This window comes from Ranitomeya variabilis, chromosome 2 (assembly GCF_051348905.1).
Source record: "Ranitomeya variabilis isolate aRanVar5 chromosome 2, aRanVar5.hap1, whole genome shotgun sequence".
NCBI lineage: Eukaryota > Metazoa > Chordata > Amphibia > Anura > Dendrobatidae > Ranitomeya > Ranitomeya variabilis.
In genome coordinates this window covers 957,060,336-957,087,443 of record NC_135233.1, presented here as the reverse complement: position 1 = coordinate 957,087,443, position 27,108 = coordinate 957,060,336, and the positions used below count along the sequence as shown (strand labels likewise).

Below are 27,108 nucleotides of genomic sequence, written 5' to 3'. Positions count from 1 at the left end.
AACTCCCCAATTCTACCTGAAACCCTAATCCAAACACACCCCTAACCCTAATCCCAATGGTAACCCTAACCACACCCTTAACCCTGACACAGCCCTAACTCTACTCCCAACCCTAATCCCAACCGTAAATGTAATCCAAACCCTAACCCTAACTTTAGCCTAACCCTAACTTTAGCCCAACCCTAACTTTAGCCCCAACCCTAACTTTAGCCCCAACCCTAACCCTAACTTTAGCTCCAACCCTAGCCCCAACCCTAACCCTAGCCCTAACCTGTTATGATCCTAGTGGCAAGGATCGCAGGTCGGACTAGCTAAGTAACTGAACAGACTACTAGCTCTGGGGAAGTGGTAACTAGATTGACCGCAACCTGATCCTATCCGCAAACAACTATAGGCAGCCGTGGAACGTTACCTAAAAAATCCTAGACGTCTCGTCACGGCCTGAGAAACTGACTATTCCTGAAGGGAAAGTAAGTCCTCACTTGCCTCAGTGGAAGACCCCAAAGATATAGAATAGCCCCCCACAAATATTAACGGTGAGTTAAGGGGAAAGCACAAACGCAGAGATGAAATCAGATTTAGCAAATGAGGCCCGCTAATACTAGATAGCAGAAAATAGGAAGGAAACTGTGCGGTCAATAAAAAACCCTATTCAAAATATCCACGCAGAGATTGCTCGAGCCCCCGCACCAACTAACGGTGCGGGGGAAGCAACTCCGTACCCCAGAGCTTACCAGCAAAAAGAAATCACATGTTAGCAAGCTGGACTAGACTCATCATACACAGAAATCATATTGCAGGCAGATGAGCAAAAAATATTCAAACAGAACTTAGCTTATCCTGAAGAGGCAGAAAACGAGATAATCAGGAGTAATCAGAATAGCACTGAATACATTGACAGCCGGCAACAAGTGGGAGTGAAGCAGAGCTAAATAGGAGCCTCCCTGGTGAATAATGAGGCAGCTGATCCAGCAGACCTGCAGGATAATAAACCAAACTACCAGGGGGAGCCAAAAAACCAAAGTCACACAATACCATCTGTGACCACAAGAGGGAGCCTGAAAACGGAGTTCACAACAGTACCCCCCCCCCCTTGAGGAGGGGTCACCGAACCCTCATCAAAACCCCCAGGGCAATCAGGGTGAGCCACATGGAAGGCACGAACCAAATCGGCCGCATGAACATCAGAGGCGACAACCCAGGAATTATCCTCCTGACCATAGCCTTTCCACTTAACCAAATACTGAAGCCTCCGTCTAGAAATACGAGAATCCAAGATCTTCTCCACCACGTATTCCAATTCTCCCTCAACCAGCACAGGGGCAGGAGGCTCAACCGAAGGAACCACAGGCACCACATACCTCCGCAACAACGACCGATGGAACACATTATGAATAGCAAACGATGCCGGGAGGTCCAAACAAAATGACACAGGGTTAAGGACTTCCAAAATCTTATAAGGACCGATAAACCGAGGCTTAAACTTAGGAGAGGAGACCTTCATAGGAACAAAGCGAGAAGACAACCACACCAAATCCCCAACGCGAAGTCGGGGACCCACACAGCGACGGCGGTTGTCAAAGCGCTGAGCCTTCTCTTGTGACAGCTTCAAATTGTCCACCACATGATTCCAAATCTGATGCAACCTATCCACCACAACATCCACTCCAGGACAGTCAGAAGACTCCACCTGACCCGAGGAAAAACGAGGATGAAACCCTGAATTACAAAAAAAAGGCGAAACCAAAGTAGCAGAACTAGCCCGATTATTAAGGGCAAACTCGGCCAATGGCAAAAAAGTCACCCAGTTGTCCTGATCAGCAGAAACAAAACATCTTAAATAGGTTTCCAAAGTCTGATTAGTGCGCTCGGTTTGGCCATTCGTCTGAGGATGGAAGGCCGACGAAAAAGACAAATTAATGCCCATCTTAGCACAAAAGGTCCGACAAAATCTAGACACAAACTGGGATTCTCTGTAAGAAACAATATTTTCAGGGATCCCGTGCAAACGAACCACATTTTGAAAAAAACATAGGAACCAACTCGGAGGAGGAAGGCAACTTAGGCAAGGGCACCAAATGGACCATTTCCGAAATTTCTGGCAGTACACCTCTGCATCATCTTGCCCCTGAGAGAGGGCCAACAACGCTTTTTCAGCCTGGTTCTCAAGATTAGATTCCTCATAGAGCAATCCAAGGGCCAGAAAAAACGCATCCACACTGAGCAACGCAGGATCCCCTGGAGCCAATGCGAAAGCCCAATCTTGAGGATCGCCACGCAAGAAAGAAATAATAATCTTAACTTGCTGAACAGAATCCCCAGAGGAACGAGGTTTCAAAGAAAGAAACAACTTGCAATTGTTCTTAAAATTCAGGAACCTAGATCTATCTCCAGAAAACAACTCCGGAATAGGTATTCTAGGCTCTGACATAGGACTGTGCACAACAAAATCCTGAATACTTTGTACCCTTGCAGCAAGATGATCTACACTGGAGGCTAAACTCTGGATATCCATATCAGCAGCTGAACTCAGAGCCACACCAAGATTAAGAGGAGGAGAGAAGCCAGACACAGCAGCTACAGGTCCTTCTCAAAAAATTAGCATATAGTGTTAAATTTCATTATTTACCATAATGTAATGATTACAATTAAACTTTCATATATTATAGATTCATTATCCACCAACTGAAATTTGTCAGGTCTTTTATTGTTTTAATACTGATGATTTTGACCTACAACTCCTGATAACCCAAAAAACCTGTCTCAATAAATTAGCATATTTCACCCGTCCAATCAAATAAAAGTGTTTTTTAATAACAAACAAAAAAACCATCAAATAATAATGTTCAGTTATGCACTCAATACTTGGTCGGGAATCCTTTGGCAGAAATGACTGCTTCAATGCGGCGTGGCATGGAGGCAATCAGCCTGTGACACTGCTGAGATGTTATGGAGGCCCAGGATGCTTCAATAGCGGCCTTAAGCTCATCCAGAGTGTTGGGTCTTGCGTCTCTCAACTTTCTCTTCACAATATCCCACAGATTCTCTATGGGGTTCAGGTCAGGAGAGTTGGCAGGCCAATTGAGCACAGTAATACCATGGTCAGTAAACCATTTACCAGTGGTTTTGGCACTGTGAGCAGGTGCCAGGTCGTGCTGAAAAATGAAATCTTCATCTCCATAAAGCATTTCAGCTGATGGAAGCATGAAGTGCTCCAAAATCTCCTGATAGCTAGCTGCATTGACCCTGCCCTTGATGAAACACAGTGGACCAACACCAGCAGCTGACATGGCACCCCACACCATCACTGACTGTGGGTACTTGACACTGGACTTCAGGCATTTTGGCATTTCCTTCTCCCCAGTCTTCCTCCAGACTCTGGCACCTTGATTTCCGAATGACATGCAAAATTTGCTTTCATCAGAAAAAAGTACTTGGGACCACTTAGCAACAGTCCAGTGCTGCTTCTCTGTAGCCCAGGTCAGGCGCTTCTGCCGCTGTTTCTGGTTCAAAAGTGGCTTTACCTGGGGAATGCGGCACCTGTAGCCCATTTCCTGCACACGCCTGTGCACGGTGGCTCTGGATGTTTCCACACCAGACTCAGTCCACTGCTTCCTCAGGTTCCCCAAGGTCTGGAATCGGTCCTTCTCCACAATCTTCCTCAGGGTCCGGTCACCTCTTCTCGTTGTACAGCGTTTTCTGCCACATTGTTTCCTTCAAACAGACTTACCATTGAGGTGCCTTGATACAGCACTCTGGGAACAGCCTATTTGTTGATAAATTTCTTTCTGGGTCTTACCCTCTTGCTTGAGGGTGTCAATGATGGCCTTCTTGACATCTGTCAGGTCGCTAGTCATACCCATGATGGGGGTTTTGAGTAATGAACCAGACAGGGAGTTTTTAAAAGCCTCAGGTATCTTTTGCATGTGTTTAGAGTTAATTAGTTGATTCAGAAGATTAGGGTAATAGGTCGTTTAGAGAACCTTTTCTTGATATGCTAATTTATTGAGACAGGTTTTTTGGGTTATCAGGAGTTTGTAGGCCAAAATCATCAGTATTAAAACAATAAAAGACCTGACAAATTTCAGTTGGTGGATAATGAATCTATAATATATGAAAGTTTAATTGTAATCATTACATTATGGTAAATAATGAAATTTAACACTATATGCTAATTTTTTGAGAAGGACCTGTAGACACACGGCAGCAAAAAAAAAAAAAATATCTCCAAGCTTCTTTTCTCCTGCTTCTGCCATGCAATTAACACTTTATGGGCCGGCTGTACTGTTATGATCCTAGTGGCAAGGATCACAGGTCAGACTAGCTAAGTAACTGAACAGACTACTAGCTCTGGGGAAGTGGTAACTAGATTGACCGCAACCTGATCCTATCCGCAAACAACTATAGGCAGCCATGGAACGTTACCTAAAAAATCCTAGACGTCTCGTCACGGCCTGAGAAACTGACTATTCCTGAAGGGAAAGTAAGTCCTCACTTGCCTCAGTGGAAGACCCCAAAGATATAGAATAGCCCCCCACAAATATTAACGGTGAGTTAAGGGGAAAGCACAAATGCAGAGATGAAATCAGATTTAGCAAATGAGGCCCGCTAATACTAGATAGCAGAAAATAGGAAGGAAACTGTGCGGTCAATAAAAAACCCTATTCAAAATATCCACGCAGAGATTGCTCGAGCCCCCGCACCAACTAACGGTGCGGGGGAAGCAACTCCGTACCCCAGATCTTACCAGCAAAAAGAAATCACATGTTAGCAAGCTGGACTAGACTCATCATACACAGAAATCATATTGCAGGCAGATGAGCAAAAAATATTCAAACAGAACTTAGCTTATCCTGAAGAGGCAGAAAACGAGATAATCAGGAGTAATCAGAATAGCACTGAATACATTGACAGCCGGCAACAAGTGGGAGTGAAGCAGAGCTAAATAGGAGCCTCCCTGGTGAATAATGAGGCAGCTGATCCGGCAGACCCGCAGGATAATAAACCAAACCACCAGGGGGAGCCAAAAAACCAAAGTCACACAATACCATCTGTGACCACAAGAGGGAGCCTGAAAACGGAGTTCACAACACTAACCCTAGCCTTAACCCTAGCCTTAACCCTAGCCCTAACCCTAGCACTAGCCCTAACCCTAGCCCTAATCCTAATGGGAAAATGGAAATAAATACATTTTTTTAATTTTATTATTTTTCCCTATCTAAGGGGGTGATGAAGGGGGGTTTGATTTACTTTTATAGCGTTTTTTTTCTATCGGATTTTTATGATTGGCAGCTGTCACACACTAAAAGACGCTTTTTTATTGGAAAAACGTTTTTGCGTCTCCACATTTTGAGAGCTATAATTTTTCCATATTTTAGTCCACAGAGTCATGTTAGGTCTTGTTTTTTGCGGGACGAGTTGACGTTTTTATTGGTAACATTTTCGGACACTTGACAGTTTTTGATCACTTTTTATTCCGATTTTTGTGAGGCAGAATGATCAAAAACCAGCTATTCATGAATTTCTTTTGGGGGAGGCGTTTATACCGTTCCACGTTTGGTAAAATTGATAAAGCAGTTTTCTTTGTCGGGTCAGTACGATTACAGCGATATCTCATTTATATCATTTTTTATGTTTTGGCGCTTTTATACGATAAAAGCTATTTTATAGAAAAAATAATTATTTTGGCATCGCTTTATTCTGAGGACTATAACTTTTTTATTTTTTTGCTTATGATGCTGTATGGCAGCTCGTTTTTTGCGGGACAAGATGACGTTTTCAGCGGTACCATGGTTATTTATATCCGTCTTTTTGATCGCGTGTTATTCCACTTTTTGTTCGGCGGTATAATAATAAAGCGATGTTTTTTGGCTCATTTTTTTTTCTTACGGTGTACACTGAAGGGGTTAATTAGTGCGACAGTTTTATAGGTTGGGTCGTTAGGGTTAGGGTTGGGGCTAAAGTTATGGTTAGGGCTACAGTTAAAGTTGGGGCTAAAGTTAGGGTTAGGGTTGGGGATAAAGTTTGAGTTAGGGTTGGGGCTAAAGTTAGGGTTAGGGTTGGGGCTAAAGTTAGGGTTAGGGTTGGGGCTAAAGTTAGGGTTAGGGTTGGGGCTAAAGTTAGGGTTGGGGCTAAAGATACGGTTGGGGCTAAAGTTAGGGTTAGGGTTTGGATTACATTTACGGTTGGGATTAGGGTTAGGGGTGTGTCAGGGTTAGGGGTGTGGTTAGGGTTATGGTTGGGATTAGGGTTAGGGGTGTGTTTGGGATAGGGTTTCAGTTAGAATTGGGGGTTTCCATTGTTTAGGCACATCAGGGCTCTCCAAACGCGACATGGCGTCCGATCTCAATTCCAGCCAATTCTGCGTTGAAAAAGTTTTGGGGTCCAATTTCTCTTGTTACCCTTGGGAAAATAAAATTTGGGGGGCTAAAAAAACATTTTTGTGGGAAAAAAAATAATTTTTATTTTTACGGCTCTGCGTTATAAACTGTAGTGAAACACTTGGGGGTTCAAAGCTGTCAATACACATCTAGATAAGTTCTCACAACACATCTAGATAAGTTCCTTGGGGGGTCTAGTTTCCAATATGGGGTCACTTGTGGGGGATTTCTACTGTTTAGGTGCATCAGGGGCTCTGCAAATGCAACGTGACGCCTGCAGACCAATCCATCTAAGTCTGCATTCCAAATGACGCTCCTTCCCTTCCGAGCTCTGCCATGCGCCCAAACGGTGGTTCCCCCCACATATGGGGTATCAGCCTACTCAGGACAAATTGGACAACAACTTTTAGGGTCAAATTTCTCCTGTTACCCTTGGGAAAATACAAAACTGGGGGCTAAAAATATTTTTTGTGAAAAAAAAAAATGAATTTTTATTTTCACGGCTCTGCGTTATAAACTGTAGTGAAACACTTGGGGGTTCAAAGCTGTCAATACACATCTAGATAAGTTCCTTAAGGGGGCTACTTTCCAAAATGGTGTCAATTGTGGGAGGTTACAATGTTTAGGCACATCAGGGGCTCTCCAAACGTGACATGGTGTCCCATCTCAATTCCAGTCAATGTTGCATTGAAAAGTCAAATGGCGCTCCTTCCCTTCCCAGCTCTGCCATGCGCCCAAACAGTGGTTTACCCCCACATATGGGGTATCGGCGTACTCAGGACAAATGGCACAACTTTTTGTGTCCAATTTCTTCTCTTGCCCTTGGGAAAATAAAAAATTGGGGGCAAAAACATCTTATTTGTGAAAAAATATGATTTTTTTATTTTGACGGCTCTGCATTATAAACTTCTGTGAAGCACTTGGTGGGTCAAAGTGCTCACCACACATCTAGATAAGTTCCTTGGGGGTCTACTTTCCAAAATGGTGTCACTTGTGGGGGGTTTCAATGTTTAGGCACATCAGGGGCTCTCCAAATGCAACATGGCGTCCCATCTCAATTCCAGTCAATTTTGCATTGAAAAGTCAAACGGCGCTCCTTCCCTTCCAAGCTCTGCCATGCGCCCAAACAGTGGTTTACCCCCAAGTATGGGGGATTGCCGTACTCAGAACAAATGGCTCAACAACTTTTGCAGTCAAATTTCTTCTCTTACCATTGGGAAAACAAAAAATTGGGGGCGAAAAGATCATATTTGTGAAAAAATATGATTTTTTTATTTTGACGGCTCTGCATTATAAACTTATGTGAAGCACTTGGTGGGTTAAAGTGCTCACCACACATCTAGATAAGTTCCTTAGGGGGTCTACCTTCCAAAATGGTGTAACTTGTGGGGGTTTTCAATGTTTAGGCACATCAGGGGCTCTCCAAACGCAACATGGCGTCCCATCTCAATTCCAGTCAATTTTGCATTGAAAAGTCTAACGGTGCTCCTTCCCTTCCAAGCTCTGCCATGCACCCAAACAGTGGTTTACCCCCACGTTTGGAGTATCAGCGTACTCATGACAAATTGTACAACAACTTTTGTCGTCCATTTTCTCCTGTTACCCTTGGTAAAATAAAAGAAATTGGAGCTGAAGGAAATTTTTTGTGAAAAAAAGTTAAATGTTCATTTTTTTAAAACATTCCAAAAATTCCTGTAAAACACCTGAAGGGTTAATAAACTTCTTGAATGTGGTTTTGAGCACCTTGAGGAGTGCAGTTTTTAGAATGATGTCACACTTAGTTATTTTCTATCATATAGACCCCTCAAAATGACTTCAAATGTGATGTGGTCCCTAAAAAATATTGGTGTTGTAAAAATGAGAAATTTCTGGTCAACTTTTAACCCTTATAACTCCCTAACAAAAAAAAATTCTGGTTCCAAAATTGTGCTGATGTAAAGTAGACATGTGCGAAATGTTACTTTTTAATTATTTTGTGTGACATATCTCTGTGATTTAAGGGCATAAAAATTCAAATTTGGAAAATTACAAAATTTTAAAAATTTTCGCCAAATTTCCGTTTTTTTCACAAATAAACGCAAGTTATAGTGAAGAAGTTTTACCACTGTCATGAAGCACAATATGTCACGAGAAAACAATGTCAGAATCGCCAAGATCTGTTGCAGCGTTACTGAGTTATAACCTCATAAAGGGACAGTGGTCAGAATTGTAAAAATTGGCCCGGTCATTAACGTGCAAACCACCCTTGGGGCTTAAGGGGTTAAAAACTCACCAAAAGTCTTGTGAACGTAGCCTTAATGATTTCCATCTGGGTTGTATTGAGGTTTAGTTTTTTGACAGCAAAAATAGCACTGCCTGCCGCACCGCTTTTATTGAAAAAAGTGACTCCAAACACTTACATGAGCTCAACAAACCTTTCATTTCATGCAGTTATAATCCAAACCAAGCATAGGTGCTTCTTACAAAATTAGAATATTAGCAAAAAGTGAATTTATTTCAGTTCTTCAATACAGAAAGTGAAACTCCTATAATTTATTGAATCATTACAAACAGAGTGATGTATTTCAAGTGTTTATTTCTGTTAATGTTGATGATTATGGCTCACAGCCAATGAAAACCCAAAAGTCATTATATCAGTAAATTAGAATACTTTATAACACCAGCTTGAAAATTGATTTTAAAATCCAAAATGTAGGCCTACTAAAATGTATCTTAAGTAATTGCACTCAATATTTGGTCAGGGCTCTTTTTGCATCAATTACTGCATCAATGTGGCGTGGCATGATGGCGGTCAGCCTGTGGCACTGCTGAGGTGTTTTGGAAGCCCAGGTTGCTTTGATAGCAGCCTTCAGCTCATCTGCATTGTTGGGTCTTGTAAATCTCACCTTCCTCTTGACAATACACCATAGATTTTTTATGGAGTTAAGGTCAAGCAAGTTTGCTTACCAATCAAGAACAGTGATACTGTTGTTTTTATACCATTTATCTTGTACTTTGGCAGTGTGGACAGGTGCCAAGTCCTGCTGGAGAATGAAATTTCCATCTCCAAAAAGCTTGATGACAGAGGGAAGCATGAAATGCTCTGAAATTTCCTGGTAGAAGGCTGCACTTACTTTGGTCTTGATAAAACACAGTGAACCTACACCAACAGATGACATGGCTCTCCAAACCATCACTGATTGTGGAAACTTCACACTAGACCTCAAGCAGTTTAGATTGTGTGCCTCTCCACTCTTCCTCCAGACTCTGGGACCTTGATTTCCAAATGAAATGCAACATTTACTTTCATCTGAAAACAACACCTTGGACCACTGAGCAACAGTCCAGTTCTTTTTCTCCTTGGCCCAGGTAAGACACTTCTGGTGTTTTCTACTGGTCATGAGTGGCTTAACACAAGGAATGCAACACTTGTAGCCAGGGCCAGTTTTAGGCAAAGTGGGGCCCTGGGCAAAAGTTTAAAATGGGGCCCCAAATGCTCTCATATTGTACCATCACACAGAAACATTGTGGTTGAATTTACATGTACTGATCTCAGGCCGCTAAACGAGTGTGATCGACAATATTGAAGTCGTTTGACGCTTGTTGCCCAGCCTCTTTCCAACGGCTGAAGAAGAATGATGGGGCTAGAACAATCACTATCAATCTGTCCCCATACAGTATTATGTTATCAGCAGCACATCTGCAGTTCTCTGGGCGATGTGCTGCTGAGAACAATGATTTTTGTTCCAGCATAAACAAGCCAATCACTCAATTAATAATTAGCATTTTGCTTGTTTAATATAATGCACCCCATAGTCCTCCATATAGTATAATGTGCACCACAGTCCTCCATTTTGTATAATGCACCTTACAGTCCCCCATATAGTATAATGTGCACCACAGTCTTCCATATTGTATAATGCACACCCTATAGTCCTCCATACAATATAATGTGTCCCATCGTCCTCCATATAGTGTAATGCACTCCCCATAGTCCTTCATATAGATTAATGCACTCCCCATAGTCCTCCATATAGTATAATGCACTCCCCATAGTCCTCCATATAGTATAATACACTCCCCATAGTTATCCATATAGTATAATGCACTCCTCATAGTCCTCCATATAGCATAATGCACTCCCCATAGTCCCCATATAGTATAATACACTCTCCATAGTCCTCCATATAGTATAATACACTTACCATAGTCATCCATATAATATATTGCACTCCCCATAGTCCTCCATATAGTATAATACACTCCTCAGTCCTTCATATAGTATAATACACTGCTCATAGTCCTCCATATATTTTAATGCACCACCATAGAATATAATATAGCCCCCCCTCATAGAATATAATGCAGCCCCCTCATAGAATATAATACAACCCATACCCATAGAAAATAATGCAGTCCCCTCATAGGATATAATACAGCCCACTCCCCATAGAATATATTGTAGCCCCACCCTCCCCCATAGAATATAATCCAGCCTCACAGTCCAATACTCACTCACTGATAGATTTTAAACAAAAAACACAATACTCTCCTCCTCATGCCCCACGCTGCTCCTGTTTCAACAGCTGTGCTGCCCGGGAAACAGCGAGTGTGTGGTGAAGTAATGTCATCATGCACCTACAGTGTCCGAGCGATGGAAGGGAATGATGGGGGAAGGAGCATCATCTGACGCCCTCTCCTCCATCATTGCTTTCAACTGTATCGGCGTCTATGATGCCAATACAGTAGAATGTGGCTCGCAGGTGGGGGGTTGACACTGGGGCCAGGTGGGCCCACCTGACTCACAGGCCCCATAGCAGCCATGTGGTGTGCCGCTATTAGGAACACGCCACTGACTAGGGGCCCTAGTCAGCTACCTAGTCTGCCTGTCGCTAACGGCGACCCTGCTTGTAGACCATGTCCTGAAATCGTATGTGAGTGGTGGCTCTTGAAGCAGTGACTCCAGCAGTCCACTCCTTGTGAATCTCTCCGGTTATCCCGGTTGCTTGTGCACCTTTTTCTACCACACTTTTGCCTTCCACTCAACTTTCCATTAATATGCTTGGATGCAGCCCTCTGTGGACAGCCAGCTTCTTTAGCAATGACCTTTTGTGGCTTACCCTCCTTGTGGAGTGTGTCAATGACTGCCTTCTGGACATATTTCAAGTCAGCAGTCTTCCCCACGATTGTGGAGCCTACTGAAACAGACTAAGGGGCATTTTTAAATGCTTAGGAAGCCTTTGCAGGTGTTTTTTGTTAATTATTCAAATTTACTGAGATAATGACTTTGGGGTTTTCATTAGCTGTAAGCCATAATCATCAACATTAACAGGAATAAACACTTGCCATACTGTACAGGCCAAACTTTTGGACACACCTTCTCATTTAAAGATTTTTCTGTATTTTCATGACTATGAAAATTGTACATTCACACTGAAGGCATCAAAACTATGAATTAACACATGTGGAATTATATACTTAACAAAAAAGTCTGAAACAACTGAAATTATGTCTTATATTCTAGGTTCTTCAAAGTAGCCACCTTTTGCTTTAATGACTGCTTTGCACACTCTTGGCATTCTGTTGATGAGCTTCAAGAGGTAGTCACCGGGAATGGTCTTCCAACAATCTTGAAGGAGTTCCCAGAGATGCTTAGCACTTGTTGGCCCTTTTGCCTTCACTCTGCGGTCCAGCTCACCCCAAACCATCTCGATTGGGTTCATGTCTGGTGACTGTGGAGGCCAGGTCATCTGGTGTAGCACCCCATCACTCTACTTCTTGGTCAAATAGCCCTTACACAGCCTGGAGATGTGTTTGGGGTCATTGTCCTGTTGAAAAATAAATGATGGTCCAATTAAACGCAAACCGGATGGTATATCATGCCGCTGCAAGATTCTGTGGTAGCCATGCTGGTTCATTATGCCTTCAATTTTGAAAAAATCCCCAACAATGTCACCAGCATAGAACCCCCACACCATCACACTTCGTCCTCCATGCTTCACATTGGGTACCAGGCATGTAGAATCCATCCGTTCACATTTTCTGCATCGCACAAAGACACGGTGGTTGGAACCAAAGATCTCAAATTTGGACTTATCAGACCAAAGCACAGATTTCTACTGGTCTAATGTCCATTCCTTGTGTTCTTTAGCCCAAGCAAGTCTCTTCTGCATGTTGCCTGTCCTTAGCAGTGGTTTCCTAGCAGCTATTTTACCATGAAGGCCTGCTACACAAAGTCTCCTCTTAACAGTTGTTGTAGAGATGTGTCTGCTGCTAGAACTCTGTGTGGCATTGACCTGGTCTCTAATCTGAGCTGCTGTTAACCTGAGATTTCTGAGGCTGGTGACTCGGGTAAACTTATCCTCAGAAGCAGAGGTGATTCTTGGTCTTCCTTTCCTGGGGCGGTCCTCATGTGAGCCAGTTTCTTTGTAGCGCTTGATGGTTTTTGCCACTGCACTTAGGGACACTTTCAAAGTTTGCCCAATTTTTCGGACTGACTGACCTTAATTTCTTACAGTAATTATGGCCACTCGTTTTTCTTTACTTAGCTGCTTTTTTCTTGCCATAATACAAATTCTAACAGTCTATTCAGTAGGAATCAGCTGTGTATCCACCAGACTTCTGCACAACACAACTGATGGTCCCAACCCCATTTATAAGGCAAGAAATCCCACTTATTAAACCTGACAGGGCACACCTGTGAATTGAAAACCATTCCCGGTGACTACCTCTTGAAGCTCATCAAGAGAATGCCAAGAGTGTGCAGAGCAGTCATCAAAGCAAAAGGTGGCTACTTTGAAGAACCTAGAATATAAGACATAATTTCAGTTGTTTCACACTTTTTTGTTCAGTATATAATTCCACATGTGTTAATTCATAGTTTTGATGCCTTCAGTGTGAATGTACAATTTTCATAGTCATGAAAATTCAGAAAAATCTTTAAATGAGAAGGTGTGTCCAAACTTTTGGTCTGTACTGTAGATCACTCTGTTTGTAATGACTCTATATAATATATGAGTTTCACTTTTTGTATTGAAGAACTTAAATAAATTAAATTTTGATGATATTCTAATTTTGTGAGAAGCTCCTGTATATTGATTTTTAGGAAAGCTTACATAGGAGGGGGAAACAAGCTATTTTCTCCCACACTTGAGCCACTACTGAACTAAAATGGCCAAGACACCATGTCTTGAGTACAATATCAGTGGTTGGATGGCTTCATTTTTTGTTTTTCATCATTTTTCTATGGACATTGTATGCTGGCATAATCTCTTACTGCTGTTCATCGATGTTGGGAATGTAAGGAATATAAAATCTTGCAGAGTCATGTTAAATTGAATAGATGACTGTTTTGATCTTGAAAGGCAAGTAATGATCTCAGTTGGAAATAAAACCTAGAATTTCAAGAAAGCAAAACAATTAAGCAGTTGCCATCTACTAAACGGCAGGAGTTATTGGTGAGAGATGCATGTTCTGGGGAGATAAGGAATTAGCTTTCGTTACATAGGAGACGTGACAAAGCCTCGCAGATATCAATTGTTAGAGTAACTTTTAGAGCACAAAAGGTAACTTATTCGTGTCCTAGGTTCGGTTTGTAAACTTGAATTATGTCTGGAATGCAAACAACTAATAAATGTGTCATTGAAAGTAATATTCATATAAAATAGTGTGACATTAATTAACTAGTTAATTATTTAATTGTAACAGCTTCAATCAACCTGGCGTGTTCATCTTTATAGCATTAGTACTATTGTGACATATTTCATTCTTTTACTACCTGAAAAATGGACTGCAAACCATCCCGTAATGTTTTAAGGCTAAGTGCACACGTTGCAGAATTGCAGCGGAAATTTCTGCGGCAATTCCGCAACTCCTGCCGCGGGTATATCACATGCGGAATTGGCATGCGTATCCCCGCTAAACACTAGCGTTTTGCAAGCGTAATTAGCTTGCAGAATTCTTGCGTTTTCCAAGCGATCTGTAGCATCGCTTGGAAAACTGATTGACAGGTTGGTCACACTTGTCAAACAGAGTGTTTGACAAATGTGACCAACTTTTTACTATTAATGCTGCCTATGTAGCATCAATAGTAAAAGATAGAATGTTAAAAATTATTTAAAAAAATAAAAAATCATGATATGCTCACCTTCCGGAGTCCTTGGCAGTCTTCCTGCTCCTCGCGATGCCGCGGTCCCAATAATGCATTGCGCGGAGCGGGAAGACTGCCGGGGACGCCGGAAATGAGAATATCACAATGTTTTATTTTAACTCTTTTTTTTTATTATTTTTACAATTATATGGTTCCCAGGGCCTGGTGGAGAGTCTTCTCTCCTCCATCCTGGGTACCAACCGCACATGATCCGCTTACTTCCCTCATGGTGGGCATAGCCCCATGCGGAAAGTAAGCGGATCAATGCATTCATATGTGTGCGGAATCCCTGCGATTCCGCACAAAGAATGAACATGCTGCTTTTTTTTTCCGGAATGCGATTCCGCCTCGGAAAAAAACGCAACATGTGCACAAAAATTGGGGATTGCATTCTAATAATAGGATGCTTAATGTGTGCGGTTTTTTTTCGCGGTTTTATCTCATTTTTATATCGAAAAAATGCAAAAAAAGCGCAAAAAGTCCCGAACGTGTGCACACAGCCTAAATGCTTTCTGTATATTTAATTTTTTTAATCTATTTAGTTATCATTAAAGGGAACCTGTCAGCAGAATTGTGCACAGTAACCCACAGAGAGTGTCAGGTCGGCACCGTTATACTGATTACAGTGATACCTGGTGATGAAATCTGTCTTGTGGTTGTTATTTAATCTGTATTTGCAGTTTTGAGTTAATGGGATTTTTATGCTTCGGGGCAGCCTGTGTGTGTGTGGGGGGGGTCTTCATGTGGTGCTCTGCTTACATATGCATCTGTATGGTTTATGACAGGTCACTGATCTCTTAGTGACTTGCCCCCTATTTTACATACTGCATAGGACGTTGTTTGAAATAAAAATTAACATTCGTCAAAATGGCGCTGGTGGCTGCACTGTAGCATGATACAATGGATAATATGCTTGTAATCATTTGATTCAGTCATATAATTCTGTTGGAAAAAAATTATCTTAATCAAAATAGTGAAGGTGGCCGCGCCTGCACAGTTGCTTCTATTGTCACCTCCAGCGCCATTTTGCTAGAAAAAAAATTAGGTTCCATCAAGATGGCGCAGGTGGCGCCAGCGCAGAATCAATTATCAGATTGGCAATACATGCTACTGCACAGGCATCGGCGCTATTTTGATGGAGCCAATTATTTTTCAAATGGCGTTGATCGGCAATAGATGTTAATGCGAAGGCACAGCTGCTGGCTCCATTTGGATTTTTTTCTTTTCTGCAGTACTATTGACTAAATCAAATGATTACATGACCATTATCCATCATACCTAGCAAAATAGCGCTGTCGACGGGACCTGCGCAGTAGTATGTATCGGCGATTCAATAGATGTTACTGCACTGTCGCCGCCAGCACCATCTTGATAGAGACTATTTTTTTTCTCTAGCAAAATGGCGTCTGTGCAGTAGCATTTATCGGAACACGACAGTTGCTCCTGTGCAGGCGCGGCCGCCAGCGCTATTTCGATGAAGATTTTTTTTTTACTACTAAATCAAATGATTACCGTACATGCCCATTATCCATTGTATCATGCTACAGTGCAGGCATCGCCGCCGCCGCCTGCCTGATGAATGTTAATTGTTTTATTTTTTCAAACAATATTCCATACAGTATGTAAAACAGGGGGCAGTTCACTGAGGGATCAGTGACCTGTCATAAGCTCATAAGGATGAATATGTAAGCAGAGCACCACATAAAGACCCCACCACAGGTCGCCCTAGATCACGAGTATCTAATTAACTGAAACCTGAAAATAAAGATTAAATAACAACCACAAGACTGACTTAACCAATGATGGTATTATTTCAATCAGTATAATAGCGCAAACCTGACACTGTCTGTAGGTTACTGTGCACAAACCTGCTGACAAGTTCACTTTAAGAACTCAGCATTATAGCATTTGAGATTGCCGCCTCACTCATACTGCTATTTATAGATTTCCTTTCTGGTGATTGAAAGGGGTCCCTGATGCGAGGCCCACAGTAGTCCTACTTCTATCACCTATAGTATTATGTAGGTAATGGATACATGTATTTGGTAGAAAAAAACATAAAAGGTACTTCACTGCTGGCTTGGGAATCCCAAGTACCTTGTTTTCCTCGCAATCACCAGTAGAGTGAGAAGTCACATAGATTTGTTGATCAATTATGGGTACAAGTAATCAATATGATCAACATTGTCTAAATGTTGTTGAGCAAACATTAAATTTGCTTGATCATGCTTATTGTTCAGCTTTTTGTTCAGCAATGGAGTCTTGCGTGGTGAGCGTGCATTCAGGTTGTGGAGGTTGAATGCATTACTTAATGTTTTCTTTGAAACAATTGTACCTGCTGATTCCAAGTCTTTCTGTAGCTCTTCAGAGGTGATTCTTGGCTATTGGACTTTGGATAATTCTTTTCACTCCTCCGTCTGAACTCTTACTGGTCTAAGTGGTCATGGCCGGTTTATGGTTCTTTTCACTTCCGGATTATGGTCCCAACAGTGCTCATTGGGACCTCCAGTAGTTTAGAAATTTTTCTGTAACCAATGCCATAAATATGTTTTGCAACAATAAGGTTGCAAATGTCTTTAGACAGCTCACTGGTTTTACCAATCATGAGTTGATTCTTGTGTGGCACCTTGGTAAGGAGACACCTTTTTATAGGCCATCAGTTGAACTAGCTGATATTATTTTTCATTAAGTGGCAGATTGCTTTCTAATTTCTAATAGATTTCAGCATGAAGTCATGACTTTTCTTGGCTTTTTGCACTTCTCTATCTTCATGTGTTCAATACTTTTACTCTGTTATTTCTCATTATTACTAGTGATGAGTGAATATACTCGTTACTCGAGATTTCCCGAGCACGTTCTGGTGACCTCCGAGTATTTTTTAGTGCCCGGAGATTTAGTTTTCATCGGACTATGATTCAGACACTTATTTGTATGAAACTCTGCCTCCAGAGCTTATTTTTAATAAACAGTGGAGTTACCAGTGTGAAATATGTAACTAATACAGAACAGTAGAACTGAACGTTGTCTTCTTACAAACACGTTAGCAGCTGCAGCTCTCACAGCTTCTAATACTGCAACAATGCTTGCCTTTAAATAGAAGCTGAGCGGAACTTGCAGATGTATCAGGCATATTTACGCTCGTCTGCAGTTAGATCAGAGAGCAGATCATGGCCATTACACATCACACTGGTTACTCCTCTTTTATTTAAAATAAGCTGTGGAGGCAGATTCTCATACAGATAAGGCCCATAGTCTGATCTGCTCATTTCTTGTGGAACAAGACATCGGATCACAGATATCAAGGTATTATTTTATTCAGCTTCCTATGATACATGACCATATAGATGGCTTAGAGTTGATCCTGTGGACAGATTCCCTTTAAGGGGTGTAATAATCATAAACATTTTTAGATTGGCGTTGGTTCCATAAACTATGTTCTTCAATTCATTCCTTTCTCCACGTGTTGGTCAATTGAGAGGTGACCATTGCTTGCTTACCGTTTGTCATAATTTTTATTGACTTCTGTGGGGATAATTGGACGTCTCAGAACTTCTACTCTCGGAGGTGGGCCCTGTACATTTATATATCATGCATTTTTTTATTTTTCTGTGGATATACCACAAATATTTATAAGGGGAATATCCTGGTTAATCCTTTATTTCAACTGCTTAAAACCTAACTTATTAATATTTTTTTCTTTAGCTAATGCTATATCCAAGGATATCATGTACCTAGTTTGGTATGTATATAAGAATGTGTATCTATACAGATTGCTTGTGGTATTGTCTTGCTTGCCTCCATTTCATCACAACTTACAAGAACAAGATGTAGACCCGGATTCATTAAGACAGGTGTTCACAAGGGGCATATAGGAATAAGATGTGCCAAATTCAATAAAAGGCACACAGCACTTAATAGATTTGGCAGTGATGTGCGCCTTGCCAGAAATGTTACTCCAGTCAGGGTCTGAAGTAGTTTTTCTGGCATAATAAATGCTGCCATGTTGGATGAATTGATTGATGAGTTGGCGTATCCTGGCTCCTTTCCAGCTTCACCCATTTTTAGTGGAGCTAAATGAAACTAGCGTGAAAACACCATAAGTAGCCACCTTTTTTGCACCACGCAAAGTTGTGCAAAATCTTTAAGACCTTTTTTTTTAAAGAGTTTTTCACCGGAAATACCGATGAATCTGTATGGTGTTGAAATCTGTGTTGCTGCTGGTCTTATAAGTGGAGAAATAAAATTAGTGTTCATCTTTATTTCACCCATCTTTATAATGTGGCTGGTGACTAGGACTGTAATCACAGAAGATAGTAGAGTGGTCATAGTCTTATTACTGCTTGACTCCAGTCAATCCTTGGTTTCTACCTATCAGAACGGATGACATAATGAAGCTGATGCTCCCTCTAAGGCCGCATTCACACATCAGTATTTTACCTCAGTATTTGTAAGCCAAAGCCAGTAGTGGAACAATCAGAGGAAAAGTATAATAGAAGCACGTCACCACTTCTGTATTTATCACCCACTCCAGGTTTGGCTTACAAATACTGAGGTAAAATACTGACCAAATACTGAATGTGTGACCATGGCCTAATGAGTAATTATAATGAGAAGCCCAATTTGTATTGGATTATCTCTATAAGGCCGGGGTCACTTGTGAGTGTGATGTGAGAAACTCACGCATCAATACCCGGCCCTGCCGTCGGCACTCGGGATCAAAGCGTTCAGCTGCATCTATTTCTATGCAGCCTCACACTCCGGTCCCGAGTGCCGGCGGCAGTGCTGGGTATTGATGCGGGAGACTCGCGCGAGTTTCTCACATCACACTCGCAAGTGTGACCCCGGCCTAACTGTGCTTCTAGCCATCCATCCAGTCATACGTGTGTGTGCACATGGTCAACAATGTGAATTCATCTGCATGTTCATAGCCTGGTCGATGTAACACCTCTCATTCTGTTCTTTCTGTTTTCCATCACTTTCAGCTTTTCGAATTCATGAACTTCCTGGCGGAGAACTTTATCTTCTGTTACATGGGGCTGGCATTATTTACTTTCCAGAACCACATCTTTAATGCTCTCTTTATATGTGGAGCCGTTGTATCCTTTTTTTTTTAATCCAAAATTCAAACTAATTGTCCAGTTACATTTTGCTCTCCGAAAAGTCAAGACTGGAGATTAGAATCAGAGAACAGAATCTGAGTTCCGATGTTAATTCAAAGCACATTTTATTGAAATGTAATTAAATCTGTATGGTTCTCCTTTCAGATGATTCCAGGGCCACCGCAGGTCTGATATTACGTGCTTGTGCTTTGATTAAAACGTAACCACATGTGTATGGAATTAAACAGCGATTATGTCGTTAATGCTTTATGATGAAGGGAAGTACCGGTATTTAAAATTTGTATAGAAATTAAAATGGTCTCCATTACTTACTGTGTATGGCAATATTACTGCTAGATATAGATGATCTTCTAAGCATGTTGTTACTTAGAGATCCTCATTATGAAAATGTATGAAAAGTCATAGTGTAGCTTCAGACGGCCATATTGCCCCTGTGGTGTATCGTACGTTACGTGGAGCCACGACTGGACAACCACTTATGAATGGTCCCAGAGTGCTGCAAAACATGTACGCTTATCTTCTAGACCACCACCACCTCCAAAAATCGCCCTGATGGGGAAATATGAAGGCTGCAGCTGGTCAGCAGTGGTGGATTGGCTGCAGCAGTCACATGACCTTTTTATGTTGGGAGACTGACGTTGATTTGGAAGGGAAGTGTCAATTTTTTTTGTTTCATTAAACACTCCGAGCCCATTCATGAAAGTTTTTCCAATAGTGGACAACACCTTTAAAGGCGGCATTATGGAGTTTTCAGGCTCATACAGACGACCATATTTTCGGTGCAAGTGTGATTTGACAAAACATTGTATCGCACGCGGGCCAGTGTTATTTTATGGGGCTGCGAACATGCTCTTGCAAGTCAGTGAGTCTGTGGACATCATGACATCTGAGTGCAGTCCGAATTTCATGGACTGACAGAATAGAGAAGATGAAGACATTTTGTTTAAATCTTCACCTCATCTAAGAAAAAAAAAATTCAGATCACACTATGCCTACATTCTGATCATAATCCGCATAATCGGCTTGATTTTATTAGATGAGAAAAAATACAGTCTTGTGACCCCAAACTTTGGATTATTGACGCGTTGTCTTAATGTTATATGCCTTTAAATTGAAAACACAAAAGAAACACTATTCTGTCATGTTTATTAATGCAGTTCACTATTCAATTTAATTTAAATATTACATTTCTTCTGCAGGTTTGATGCCATAATGACAGTACTCAATTTATATACGGTAGTTTGTTTTTTGTTTATGTTCTACTACTTTTACACAAAAAAAACCAATTAAAACAATTATAATTTTGTGGTGGGTTTGTTGTATTCTAAGAACCATAGTTTTTTTTTTTTTTTTTTTCCTTGGAAACACTTGTGTATTTTTTGCAGGAAATGCTGTAATTTTCACTGGTTCCATATTTTGGTACTTATGACTTTTTGATAACTTTTCTATTTAACGATTTTTGAGGCTGAATGTGTAAAAACTAACAATTCTAGTATTATTTTTCATATATTTTTGTGGTGTTCACTGTACAGGGTAAATATTAATATAATTTTTCAGCACAGGGCAATATAATTACCATAATATCCAATTTATATCATATTTTTTTAGTCTGGACGAACAAAAAATGCAACTCTGGCATCGTTTGTTGCTCAGCAATAGTAAATATGTGACATTTTTAACATACTGTATGTTAATTTTCATCGTTTTTACAGTTGAAGGTAGATTGAAGTCCATCAAATTAAATCTATAGCCTAACCTGTAGCTCTAAAGGAAGGTAAAAACCCCAATGGAGTCCAATAAAAAAGGAAAATGAAAATGACAGAGAAAAGTGGGATCTTGGGGAGGATTTGTTTGCTTATTTTATTTACAGTATTTTACACATTTTTTTTTTACATTTTCTTTTATAATATGTATTAGTCCTCAAAAGGTTGAGAAGTAGCTTATCAGACTCCGCCTATTGTGGGATCTTATAGGCTGTAGTGTATGGCAGACCCACAGGCCACTCTCACTACTATAGCAACCCATTGGGCACTCTCTCATTATGCTACGGGGGATGCTGATGTGCGGACAGAGGCAGCACTCTCCCCTTGTCAAGCTCTTCATATCCATCATGGAGTGCAAAGTGACATGCTCATGACGGATATCTGTTTCTCAAATATCGCTAAGGAGGTAAAGAGATTGGCTAAATATCGAGTTTTTCTGGCATTTCTACATGGAAGAAAATATGCATATAAGTTCCCTCGCTGATGAGAGGCAAACAGGCTGTCTTTTTTATAAGTTTTTAGCTTGGTATTTATTGCAATGGTTGCTAATGGCCTGGGTGTTAACCTATAGGAAACCCACCTCTCTTAGGTGCTACGTAATGGATTAGTTATTTAGTTCTGTGAGAGAGTTAATTTGCATACTTATACTGTAAAAAAGTACATAACCCTCGTGTATGAGTTCACTATTCTTTCAGGAGTATTTTTGATCCATAATATGGCCAAGTGTCCCAGCCTGACCAAAGGTTTAGTGTTTAAATCTGACAGCATCATATGAAGGTGTAAGGCTAGAAAATTAAACCCACAGTCCGACCATGACACTCGGTCAGAGTATAGACTAAAAAATGCCCCCTTTGAAGATGATCTAAGCCCACCGGCATCAGGGGCTTATCTCCAACATTCTGTAATGCTGTAGATAAGCCCCCGATGTATCCTGAAAGATGAGAAAAAGAGGTTAGATAATACTCACCCAGATGCCGGGAAAGGTCAGAGAGGCCCAGCGCCTACGCACTGCAGTACTTTGCTCTGCCCTCAACAGGACAGACAAAGTACGCCTGCGCCGGAGCCGTGGCAATAAGAGGACGTCATCCTATGAAGATGGGAGGCCCCGGACCGCGACTCCCATCTGACCGGACCGCATCGGGACCACCCCTGGGTGAGTATAATCTAACCTCTGTTTCTCATCTTTCAGGATACATCAGGGGCTTATCTACAGCATTACAGAATGCTGTAGATAAGCCCCTGATGCCGGTGGGCTTAGCTCACCTTCAATTTTGGGGGTGACAGGTTCCATTTAATATCTAAGGGGCAAGATTTCTCCTTGTGGAAAGTGACATACCAGCTCTGGTTAGACCTCAGTTCAGAGCCTCTAATCTAGCCAAATCAGTTCTCATACTTCGCACGGACGAGGGCCAATATCCCGACACACCATGCCTGCAAATTGAGATACTGATTTGGCTCTTATCCCAAGTCATATCTTTTTTTTTCAAAATAATAATGAAATCAAACCCTGATATTTGTTTGTGGGGCAGCATGTTTTATACTGTGTAATACCAGATATTAGGCTTGTACCTGGCTGTCATTAAAAATATTGTTCTATTTGTGATGTTGGAAATGAAATACTCAATGTCCCGTCTATTTTCTCCTTAATGAAACAAATGCAGATATCAATCTTTGTTGCAAGAGCTTGTAACATATATCCACTTACATTTTTCTTGAATTTGGGTCGTAAAAGAAGAATTCCCTGGAATTTTCAACACATGATGATGTTTTCAGGTAAGTGAAAATTAGTCTTAAGCCAGGCTCTGATGAGCTTATAAAAAAAAATTATCTATTTTTTGCCATATGTGGTAGTACATCTGTCTTTCACGTCTGTATGTCATCCATATGTCCGTATGCCATCCATATGTCTGTTTTTCACGTCTGTATGTCATCCATGTGTGCATTTTCCACATCTGAATGTCATCCATGTATCCGTTTTCACATCTGTATCTCATCCATGTGTCCGTTTTTCACGTCTGTATCTCATCCATGTGTCCGTTTTTCAAGTCTGTATCTCATCCATGTGTACATTTACCACGTGTGTATGTCATCCATGTGTCTGTTTTTCACGTCTGTATGTCATCCATGTGTCTGTATTTCACATCTGTATGTCATCCATGTGTCCTTTTTTTTACGTCTGTCATCCATATGTCTGTTTTTCACGTCTGTATGTCATTCATATGTCTATTTTTCACGTCTGTATGTCATCCATGTGTCTGTATTTCACATCTGTATGTCATCCATGTGTCCTTTTTTTCACGTCTGTCATCCATATGTCTGTTTTTCACGTCTGTATGTCATTCATATGTCTATTTTTCATGTCTGTATGTCATCCATGTATCTGTTTTTCACATCTGTATTTCATTCATATGTGTATTTTTCATGTCTGTATGTCATCCATGTGTCCGTTTTTCAAGTCTGTATCTCATCCATGTGTACATTTTCCACGTTTGTATGTCATCCATGTGTAAGGACTGGCAGAACGCACCGCGTTAATATAGATGTTATAATTGGTGCGTTCACAGCCCGGGGTCCACCATGCAGGAGAGAACCTGCTGCTAGAAGAAGATGGCACTATATGGTGGTATAAGTGAACTCAGTTACTTCACTGAGTTGCACTGAAAAGAACACGCTGTGCTCTGTTAGCGTCACAGAGGAACACAGCTAACTGCTGAGCTGATGGCAGTCAGTGGTCACGCACACAGAGAGGCACACAAACACTCTTCTCCGGTGGAACCGGAATTCTAGCGGCTATTAGCCAGCTCTGAATACATACAGTACAGACCAAAAGTTTGGACACACCTTCTCATTTAAAGATTTTTCTGTATTTTCATGACTATGAAAATTGTACATTCACACTGAAGGCATCAAAACTATGAATTAACACATGTGGAATTATATACTCAACAAAAAAGTGTGAAACAACTGAAATTATGTCTTATATTGTAGGTTCTTCAAAGTAGCCACCTTTTGCCTTGATGACTGCTTTGTGCACTCTTGGCATTCTCTTGATGAGCTTCAAAAGGTAGTCACCGGGAATGGTCTTTCAACAATCCTGAAGGAGTTCCCAGAGGTGCTTAGCACTTGTTGGCCCTTTTGCCTTCACTCTGCGGTCCAGCTCACCCCAAACCATCTTGATTGGGTTCAGGTCTGGTGACTGTGGAGACCAGGTTATCTGGCATAGCACCCCATCACTCTCCTTCTTGGTCAAATAGCCCTTACACAGCCTGGAGGTGTGTTTGGGGTCGTTGTCCTGTTGAAAAATAAATGATGGTCCAACTAAACGCAAACCGGATGGAATAGCATACCGCTGCAAGATGCTGTGGTAGCAATGCTGGTTCAGTATGCCTTCAACTTTGAATAAATCCCCAACAGTGTCACCAGCAAATCACCCCCACACCATCACACCTCCTCCTCCATGCTTCATGGTGGGAACCAGGCATGCAGAGTCCATCCGTTCACCTTTCCTGCGTTGCACAAAGACACGGTGGTTGGAACCAAAGATCTCAAATTTGGACTCATCAGACCAAAACACAGATTTCCACTGGTCTAATCTCCATTCCTTGTGTTCTTTAGCCAAACAAGTCTCTTTGGCTTGTTGCCTGTCCTTAGCAGTGGTTTCCTAGCAGCTATTTTACCATGAAGGCCTGCTGCACAAAGTCTCCTCTTAACAGTTGTTGTAGAGATGTGTCTGCTGCTAGAACTCTGTGTGGCATTGACCTGGTCTCTGATCTGAGCTGCTGTTAACCTGCGATTCCTGAGGCAGGTGACTCGGATAAACTTATCCTCAGAAGCAGAGGTGACTCTTGGTCTTCCTTTCCTGGGGCGGTCCTCATGTGAGCCAGTTTCTTTGTAGCGCTTGATGGTTTTTGCCACTGCACTTGAAGACACTTTCAAAGTTTTCCCAATTTTTCGGACTGACTGACCTTCGTTTCTTAAAGTAATGATGGCCACTCGTTTTTCTTTACTTAGCTGCTTTTTTCTTGCCATAATACAAATTCTAACAGTCTATTCAGTAGGACTATCAGCTGTGTATCCGCCAGACTTCTGCACATCACAAGTGATGGTCCTAACCCCATTTATAAGGCAACAAATCCCACTTATTAAACCTGACAGGGCACACCTGTGAAGTGAAAACCATTCCCGGTGACTACCTCTTGAAGATCATCAAGAGAATGCCAAGAGTGTGCAAAGAAGTCATCAAAACAAAAGGTGGCTACTTTGAAGAACCTAGAATATAAGACATAATTTCAGTAGTTTCACACTTTTTTGTTAAGTATGTAATTCCACATGTTTTAATTCATAGTTTTGATGCCTTCAGTGTGAATGTACAATTTTCATAGTCATGAAAATACAGAAAAATCTTTAAATGAGAAGGTGTGTATAAACTTTTGGTCTGTACTGTACATACAAACTCCTCACCGGAGGTGCCGGTATTCTAGGGGCTTATTTCAGCCAAACCCTATCCGCATACAGGCACGACCACAAATAGCAAGCTCATAACATAAAGTGATACTAGCGCATGGCCGTGCAGCCATGCAAACCTTTTATACCTGCAGCAGCTTCAGGACCTTCCTAGAGGACAAATGGAAGCTGCAGCAGTAGCTGAGCATGTGACCCCTGACCTCCAATGAGAGGTCTTAGCTTGGGCATGCTCAGAAGGGAAAAAGCAGTACTTAGTCCCAGAGACGTCCGCTCACTGCTGACCAGTACTGGCTACAATGGCTGAGCCTGGGAAAGCAGCAGAAACCATCCGCACAGTATCAGGCTGAGCCAGTTGCTGGGACCGACGTCTCCGCTGAGCAGGCTCCACTCCTGCTGGAGAAGAATGGGGGACCGCAGTGGAGGTGGTTTGAGATTCCCCCTGTGCAGAGGCGGGAACTCGACCCCTAACACCATATGTCCATTTTTCACTTCTGTATATCATCCATGTGTCTGTTTTTCACGTCTGTATCTCATCCATGTGTACATTTTTCACGTCTGTATGTCATCCATGTATCCGTTTTTCACATCTGTATGTCATCCATGTATCTGTTTTTTTCACGTGTATGTCATCCATGTGTCTGTTTTTAAAATCCATGTGACATTTCTTTAATAAATCCACTTTTTAAGAAATATAGATATAATGTAGTTTTCTATTTAATCCTTGCAACTAATTTGTCAGAAATAGAAGAAACCAGTGCGTGCTGCCTTTTTGGGGTGCTTTGGGCCGGATTCATTAGGACTGGTATTGCACCCGCCAGTTTTCATGATTAAGACTGCTGGAGTGAGAAGCATCTAATTGAATAAGAGGCACTTGCTACATCCTGTGACTGGCATACACCACCGCCAGAAATGTACTGTAAAGTGACTAAAATTTTCAAGAATCAGATGGGTGGGCTTAGCCTCGACCTGTCCCTCCCATGCTCCAACCATTTTGGTAAAGCTGGCCGGGATTGTTTGCGACATTTGAGGTTGTTTTACTTTTCAAAACTAGCAAAAATACCTTTATAAATCAGGACCTTTGTCCATTTGAAAAACCCCACTCATCTGAACTAGCCTATATTGGTCCATACATTGTCTGTTTTGCTCATTGTTAGCACAGGAACTGGAAAAATAGTTGTCTGAACGAAGTCTTAGAAACGAAGGTATTTCCTAGCTGTGAGAAGTCTTTAAATGCAAACTGTGAGATAATTTGA

The 27,108-nt window shown here is 41.4% G+C and overlaps 1 protein-coding gene across 3 annotated transcripts in view; it reads left to right on the top strand.

Annotated features, from left to right (window-relative positions):
* Positions 1-27,108, top strand: part of SLC9A9 (solute carrier family 9 member A9) — a 1,256,356-nt gene that overhangs the window by 646,567 nt on the left and 582,681 nt on the right. For all 3 annotated transcript variants that reach the window (XM_077290810.1, XM_077290809.1, XM_077290811.1), the window contains exons 10-11: positions 19,491-19,604; positions 23,053-23,164. In XM_077290810.1, the coding sequence (XP_077146925.1) occupies positions 19,491-19,604; positions 23,053-23,164 (226 nt within the window). The remainder of the gene's footprint in view (positions 1-19,490; positions 19,605-23,052; positions 23,165-27,108) is intronic.